Source organism: Cryptotermes secundus, unplaced genomic scaffold (genome assembly GCF_002891405.2).
Source record: "Cryptotermes secundus unplaced genomic scaffold, Csec_1.0 scaffold449, whole genome shotgun sequence".
In the NCBI taxonomy this organism is placed as follows: domain Eukaryota; kingdom Metazoa; phylum Arthropoda; class Insecta; order Blattodea; family Kalotermitidae; genus Cryptotermes; species Cryptotermes secundus.
In genome coordinates this window covers 6,207-15,260 of record NW_019721766.1, presented here as the reverse complement: position 1 = coordinate 15,260, position 9,054 = coordinate 6,207, and the positions used below count along the sequence as shown (strand labels likewise).

General features: G+C 37.6%; 1 protein-coding gene across 1 annotated transcript in view; it reads right to left on the bottom strand.

The window, feature by feature from the left end:
- Window positions 1-9,054, bottom strand: part of LOC111875689 (probable phospholipid-transporting ATPase IIB) — a gene marked incomplete at its 5' end in the record, with an annotated part of 46,106 nt that overhangs the window by 35,012 nt on the left and 2,040 nt on the right. The window contains 2 exon segments of the mRNA XM_033750175.1: window positions 5,958-6,180; window positions 6,503-6,624. Coding sequence (XP_033606066.1) covers window positions 5,958-6,180; window positions 6,503-6,624 — 345 coding nt within the window.

The window sequence follows — 9,054 nt, the reverse complement described above, 5'->3', positions numbered from 1 at the left end:
CAGAGCTATTTGAGGAACACTTTGAGGAAAGTGTTGGATACAGCAGAAAAAAAAAACCGTGGCTTTAGTCCGTAAGCGAACTATACCAACCAAGTGACTGCCGCTTGTCGGCGAAGTTAGTGCCACCTTTAGCGGATAGAGGGTGTCATGTGGTCTGTGCAAGTGTTAATTTTGGTTTTCTAGACCGGAGCTGCTACTTCTCCATTCATGTAGCTCCTCAATTGTCCTCACGAGGCTGAGTATAGCAGACCACAAACTTGCAAAATGGCTCGGATACATCAATGACACTTTCGTGGTTTGGCCACATGGAGTAGCAACATTACAGCAATTTCATCATCATCCCAACAGCATTAGACCTACCATCAAATTAACAATGGAAGTTGAAGCTAATGATACTCTTCCATTTTTGGACATTTTGGTCATAAGGAGGGGTACAAAATTGGCCACATTAAGTGTACCGGAAACCTACTCATACTGGTCATCATCTGCACTTCAAGTCCAACCGACCCACATCACATAAAGGGGGGGGGGGGTCATTCATAGTTTTGTCAGCTGAGGCAAGATCATGTCAGGATCATAAGGATTTCAATAACGGAATTAAGAACATAAGACATGATCTGATGCTTAATGAATACCCAAAAGAATTCATCTACTCCATAATGAAGCCATCAACAAGTAATCATCCTTCTTCACATACAACATACCACAGCACTGTCATTATCTCATGCATTAGGGGTATTTCCAAGGAATTCAGATGTACTCTGAATAAATTCAATCTCAGGATCATTTTCAAAACTGAACATACACTCTGTGGGATACTGACGAAAACTGGACCAGTTGGAGATGCCCAGCATTCCATGTGACTGTGGCAGATGTTGCATCAGCGAAACAAGCAGACCTTTAGAAGTACGCATTAAGGAGCACAAATATAATCTGACACAGGGTCTGCTTGAGAAAAAAAATTAGCCCAACATGCATACGGGGAAGGCCACAAAATATGTTGGAATGAAGGAAAGGTCTTGCAGACTGAACCAAATTCCAGTAATCCGCCCACATCTCTGATAGACCATCCAATCAGTAAACCCAGTGTGGATATCTCTCCCATCTGAACAACAATTATCACAGCAGAAGTCAGATACTACAACTCTATTTAGTATAGACTGAGTGGGAAAATCCACATCTTTGTGTTGATATCGTAAGGAGAATTTGTCTCCAGAGACAATTTCTATTCTGATAATTCTCTGGTGCAAGGCCTCACACATGTGGAGATTCTAATATTTTAATGTTTTGTCTTAGCTCTCGCAGATTGTTTGTGCTGTGCTCAGCTTGTGTACCTTATCTGGTGTTGGTACTAATATCCAGAGATAGCGACCAGCTCCATCGACATCATTAACCACTTGACCATTATGTTCGGTCTAATATACATTACTTCAATCTTCTTAGATAACAATGAAAATATCTTTTACAAGAAACATTAAAGCACCTCACACATAAGGAATTTAAGTGAGGAGACTCAGTGAGTCTGTGACTACTGTAGATATCTTGGCTGTGATAGCAGTGTAAATTATGTACGTAATAACACGCCATGCAAGCAGTCAGCAAATATATTCTGACTGCGGTATAAACTGAAGACTCTACTTGCTGAGATTATTTTGTCTGTCAACTGAAGAAAAAGTTCCAATATATTTAGGGACATTTAATGATCAGTGCTTACAAATCATTTTAGGTACTTGCCAAAATGTTAAACGTTTCACGTGGGTTGGCATTCACCGCCATAGACTGTGCAGTGTGCAGTGAATTGCAAGCCCAACATTTTCTTTTCTCAGAATACTGTGAGCTCAAGAACAGTGAATGAACATGAACAATGCATTCATCCTTCAATAAACAGACACATGAAGAAAAATCATACAGGTATCTACAAGAAGACCCGCGATGGTGTCTACTTTGACGTAGTGGAGGGGCTTGCGTGGTCAAATGACCCTGAGAGCTATGTCGACGGCAGCATAGCTACTGGTAGGGCCACCCATGCTGGACAGGCCGAAGGGGATGACCCAGACTAAAAGAGATACCCTCGTCCTCGGGGGGGATTTGGGCGAGAGGCTCACAACCTTTCACCATAAAAAAATACAAATGTCTTGAAGCCTGGAATGAAGCCTCGGAAACCTCAACAGAATGGAAGACGACAATTGACAAAGAATATGGACTACTTACTAGGTACATGGAATGTGAAAACCCTCAATAAACCGGGTGCCATGAAATCGGTACTAGAACAGATAGATAAGTACAATATGAAAATCACAGCCATACAGAAAATTAGATGGCTGCATAAAGGAATCATGGACTTAAAGAAACATACTGTATGTTACAATGTTAAGCAGAAGGCAATAAGGAACTTGGTGTAGCCTTCGTAATATAACGAGAATTTAAAAGCGCAATAATAGACTTTAAACCAATAAGTGAAAGAATTTGCACTTTGAGAATCAGAACAAAATTTTTCAATATGATGATGAACGTGCACACACCTACAGAAGAAAAAGAAGAGGAGGTCAAAGACTATTTCTATCAACAAATGGAAGAGACATATGATTCAATACCAAGTAATGACATAAAGGTTATTTTAGGGGATCTTAATGCCAAAATAGGTAAAGAGAAGGAATACAGAGGAGTAATTGGGACAGAAAATTTACATGATACAACCAACCATAATGGAATAAAATTAATAGATTTTGCAGAAAGTAAGAACTTGATCATCAGCTCTACATACTTCCCACACAAAAATTTACACAAAAGAACATGGGCAGCACTGGATGGGGTAACATTCACTCAAATAGATCATGTCCTCATAAAGAAACAATTTGCAACGAATATCCTGGACGTAAGAACATTAAGAGGAGCCAACTGTGATATTGATCATTACTTAGTACAGGTTAAATATAGATGTAAAATGAGTTGTCAAAGATCTAAGCAGTATGAGAAATGTAAGAAATTTAATATTGACAAGATTACAGAGAGTGATAAGAGAGAAGCATTTCAAAATAAAATTAAACAAATCAATGACAATAGAGCAAACAAAGAAGTAATGGTAGAAGTGATATGGATAGATTTTAAAACTGCAATAAATACAAAAGCCAAGAGGACTCGGGGATATCAAGAGAAACAGGATAATAGAGAATGGTTCGACGAGGAATGTAGGGAGAGTATAAACTTCAAGAATAAGAAATATATGGAAAGACCAACAAGAGCAAGAAATTAGGCGTATAAAGCAACAAGGAAAGCAGACAAGATTTGCAGGAAAAAGAAATGGGCCTTTCTAAATGAGCAATTACTGCAAATGGAAGAAGACTTCAAAAATAACAAAACAAAAAATGCCTTTGGTCGAATCAAATATATGAAAGAAGGTTTCAAACCAAAAACAGAATTATCCGAGACAAGAAAGGGCTTCTAATAAATAATAAAACAGAGATTATGAATACATGGAAAGAAAATACAGACGATGGGGAAGGGGAAGAGGAAGAGAAAATAGAGCCCCCAACAAAGGAAGAAGTGGAAGAAGCATTAAAGGAACAAGAACTAAATAAAGCACCAGGAGGAGACAACATACCAGCAGAATTATTGATGGCAGGAGGTCAAGAAGGAATAATAGTATTCCACAGAATTATAAATAAAGTGTGGGAAGGAGAAAAGATTGGGGAAAGAGCATTATATGTCCCATATTTAAAAAAGGGGATAAATTAACATATAGTAACTATAGAGGTAGATGATTACTACTGACAGCATATAAAATTTTAACAAGGATACTAAAAAAGAGACTGGATCCATATATAGAAAAAAAAAATAATAGAATATCAATCAGGATTTCGACCCAATAGGTCACCAATAGACAATTTATTCACCCTGAGACAAATAACAGAGAAATGCTGGGAATTTAATACAGATACTTATCTATGCTTCACAGATTTTAAACAAGCATATGATACAATAATAAGGAAGAAATTAAGGATGATTATGTCCACTTTTGGTATTCCAACAAAATTAAGTAGAATAATTAATTTTCATTTCATGCATCCTGTTGTGTTACAATATACAACTCTTTTATTAACCGTCAAAACACATCAAATATTTGTTGTTTTGACTGTTAATAAAAGAGTTGTATAGAATAATTAACTTAACCATGACAGAAACAATCAATCAAGTTAAAATCCAGAACCAGTTAACGGAATGTTTTAAGACAAATCAAGGTTAAAACAGGGAGATAGTTTGGCACCATCACTATTTAATTTGGTACTGGAATATATGGTGAGGAAATGTAACGTAGACACAAGGAACTCAATAGCGTATAAACAAACGCAAATAATGGCATACGCGGATGATATTATTATAGTATCGAGATCCCTAAGAGCAATGAAGGAGACACATAAAGAAATAAAAACCATAGCAAAAACAACTGGCTTAGAGGTGAATGTAAATAAAACTAAAATGCTGATCCACTCTAGAAGGAATCCAAGGCAAACTGGAGAAATTAACATGGAAGGGGACGGGATAGAAATAGTTGAAGACTTCATATATTTAGGATCGAAATTCCACAAAGATGGAGAGGAAAATCATGAAATAAGAAGAAGAATAACACTAGCGAATAATGCATATTTCTTGTTACTATCAGTTTTTAGATCAAATGATATACACCGAGCGATTAAAACAAAAATATATAAAACAATGATAAGACCGGTGCTTTATTATGGATGGGAGGGTTGGAAGCTAAACAAGAAATAGGAATCAGTCATCAGTTCATTTGAGAGGAAAATTGTAACATGAATTTAGACCAATAAAAGAGAATGGGATATGGAGAATAATATATAATAGAGTTATACAAATTATATAAGGAGCCAGAGATCTCAGTGACGATAAAGCTTAAAAGACTGCAATGGGCTGGGCATGTACAGAGAATGGACAAGGAGCGTATCCCAAATAAAATATTATAAAGTACAATAGGTGGTAGGAGACGCGCTGGGAAACCAAGAACTAGATGGATTGATGCAGTGGAAGAAGATGCGAAGAAGCGAATGGGTGTAAGGAACTGGAAGAGAGCAGCGCAGGACAGAGAGGAATGGAGGGGCTTGATAAGGGGGGCCAAGGTCCGACATCGGGCTGTTGCGCCATAGAAGAGGATGTACAAGAAGAAAATGCTACAACACATACTGCTGAAGACTATACGGAAACCCGCCCTCATCTGGGTGGGGGGGAAAGAATGACCGATCAAAAATTCTACAAGTGTTACAGTGATTTTTACTTCTGGGGATATTTTATGGGAAAAGTGTGCAAGAATAGTTTTCCAGAATGAAATTACTTGTGCAATGTCCTCAAGTGCCAACTGCCAAAGATGAACTTCAAAACGTGGGACAGAACTTGTTTATGAAATCTAAGGCATGTCACAAAGCAGAAGGGGGGTCACTTCCTCAGTTCTTCTGAAATATAATAACTGTGTGCTGCCTTTTTAGAGCATTCAATTACAAAGTTAGGCCGATGTCTGTGGTGCTCACAGCTAACAATTCTGCTGTTGCCTCTATGGCAGCGCAATAAATTATATAGCTCAATAAAGCAAAAAGTAAGTTGCCATCTCACCAAACATTGTGAATAATACTACAGGTTGTCAAATTAAAATCTTCAGCGCTGACCATATTTGAGTTTTGTGACCTGGATATTATATAAATATACGAGTATTCTGTTTAGTGACACTCAAAGCAGATATTTATATTTTCTTATCACTTCTTACATAAAATAGCTCTTTTCATTCAGTGATATTAAGGCTGTTATTATATTTACTGCACAAAACCTGGACTGTGAATGAACATAAGGATAAATGTATTAATATGTATTACAAAACTTAATTTTCAGATACGATTTTCCTTCCTTATTTTTTGTAGAAATACATTCTCTTAGGAAAATGTTTTCTTTCTTACCTCATCAAATGTTTCTGTTCCATATGAGACAGTCCCAAGATGTAGTTTCTTAAAAACCATTTCATTTTGTGTCAAAGTGCCTGTTTTATCACTTAAAAGATATGAAATGCGGCCCAATTCTTCAGGAATTGTTGTAGAACGCACAACAGTTCCAGTTATTTCTTTATCACGCTGAATAGACCATGAGTAAAATCCTTTCCCCATATCCAGGTTCACCCGTAAGCTGTGAAAAGAATTTTAGTTCAATAATCTACTGACATAATGCTACAGAGCTTTTCTTCAAAAGGGGGGAAGGTGATCACATGATGAGTGACTTATTTTCACCCAAATAAAACAAAAACATATTTGTTACATCAAAGTAACTGCTTAGCAATACAAACAATGTTCAAGTATGGGTATAACTCTAATCTACAAATACTTTAAAGCCTATCTTAACTTTTAATGTTAATCACATACAAGTATCATTGGATAGTAAAGTAAACAAGTCAAAAGCACTACTAGCATAAAAAGGGTTAGAATTTATACACTGAATGACTGATAAATACCTGATAGGTATAATATATGAGAACAGCAGCACAAATCGAAACATGTATCTGTACCATGGACCACTAAATCCTTTGAGACACATCATAACCATAGCCAGTCCCAGAACAGCACCAAATAAAACCTGTCAAAGAAAACATGCAAACATTACAAGTCTTAAGTTCAAAGTACCACTAAACAACATGGTTTCATGTATCTATTAACTTTCATTCAGAGCGGCCTCCGTAGTCTAGGGGTAATGTTCCCACCTCATGACTCAAGGTATGTGGGTTCAAACCCGGCAGAGGTTGTGGAATTTTTAAGGAAAGAAAAGTTCAGGAAACAAGTCCTCCGGGAGGGACTTTAAGCCGTGGGTCCCGTGTCGCAGATTTACGGCACGTAAAAGATCCTCATGTCTCTAGGAGACCTCTGAGCAAAATTAGGCAAAATGTTTCCCGCCCAAGTAGTTTCCAATGCCTCCGGTAGATGGGGAAGTTATCAGTTACTAATGCCAGTAGAGGGCCGACCTCGCTGGCAGAAAGGCGAGAATTATCGGACACCACTGCCAGTAGAAGGCCAACCTTGCTGGCAGAAAGAGGAGATAGCAGGCACCAGTATTGTAGGGTATGGCAACAGTAGAAATTAAAGGGGGACATACAACAGACTATTAGTTGTGGTGCATGGGGAAACCCACCTCCTCTATACTGAATAACTGAACTTTGATTCAGACAGTAGTCATGGGAAGAGGCTGAAACATGTCATCAACTTGTCCAAGGACAGAATAAATTTACAACATACATTTATATTATTTGTTTCAGCTTTTCTACCCTTTCAAAAATTGATGCTGATTTGTTGGCAGTGCTGTTTCAACTATTTTCTGCCCAAGTCATTCTAAGCGAAGTATTAAAATTCAACATACAACAGTAAGTGACATGGACATCACTATTATTTTTTAAGAATGACTTTGAGGTGTAATTTATACAAATTGTAATATATTAATAAGAGGGCCGTGTATTAGTAACAGAAATAAGTGACTGGTTGTACAGACGATGGAAATCTACATATTTAATACAGCACACACTAGTCAAACTCACTGGCAATTAATTTATATTAGGATTATGGTCTTTTGAAAAGTGACATCACGTAATCTGCTGCACAACTACCAACATCTTGGAGGAATCTACTGTCACCAACTTCAGGGCAGAAGCTATGTCATGAAGATGGAGGCAGGAAATTCCTTCATAACATTAGTACCTAGCAAACTACTCTACCAAAAAACGACAGACTTATTGTAGCTATTAAATCTAGTTATTCTAAGAGATGAAAAAATAGGTGTTTTGTCCACTTCCATGTTCAGTGACTGAATGAATGGCCATCTGCCCTTCAGTCCTCTTTATCAATGTAGCAAATGTCCTATGTCCAACATACAGCATCAGGTTTTTGCATTTCCCCATGTTCATCACAAAACTGCCATGTGCTGGTGGTTTATGCATACAGTGGAACCTCGCTTAACGAGCATAATTCGTTCCAGAATCTTACTCATAATGAAAACAATTTTTCCCACATAAATTAATGTAAAATACGATAATGCATTCCATGCCAAAATAAAATATTCAAAAATTTTATGTATAATGTTTATTCAAAGAAAATTATATATACATTGTTAATGAGCATGAATCATCTTCATCTTTTCTTCTATGCGGAATGAACCAACCTGGAATGCGAATTCGATTTGCAGAAAAAAAAATAGAAATAATTAGTTTATTATTTATGATACATATCTAATTCTTTTTTTATTAGAAAGCTGCCTAGAGACATTTGTTTTTGTCGACGCTTCAAAATTTGGTGAAAATGTGACACATCATTATCACTAAATAAATTTGTAGCATGCATAGCCACTGCCTTATTAGGATGATGCTTCTCAATGTATGATGCAACAGTTTCCCATGCTTTCAGCATTTCTCTTATTGCGCCAGAAGATTGTTGCTTTGCTGTTACCTCCTCCTCCTCCTCTGACAAACTCTCCTCCACAACTACGTGTTGTGAAACACAATGCAACTCCATAAGCTCTTCAGTGGTGAGCTCTTGGCTGTGCTCTTCCATAAGCTCATCAATATCACTGTTACCCACCTCCAGCCCCATGATCTTGGCCAAAGACACAATCTCGTTGACTACAGGCTCCACAGGTATTATCTCGAACATCTCAAAGTCACATTCGACAACGCTTTCCGGCCAAAGCTTCTTCCAAGCAGAAGTGAGGGTTCTCTTGGTAACCCCCTTCTCACGCCTTTTCGATCATCTTGAGGCAGGCAAAGATGTGGAAGTGATATTTCCAAAATTCTCTAAGTGTGAGATTGGTCCCTTCAGTCACCTCAAAACAACGCTTGAACAGTGCTTTAGTGTACAGCTTCTTAAAGTTAGAAATAACTTGCTGGCCCATAGGCTGGAGTAATGGAGTGGTGTTGGGCGGCAGAAACTGGATCTTGATGGATTTAAATTCAAGGTCATCTTGTAGGTCTGGAGGATGGGCAGGAGCGTTGTCCATAACAAGCAAGAGATGGAGTGGCAGATTCAT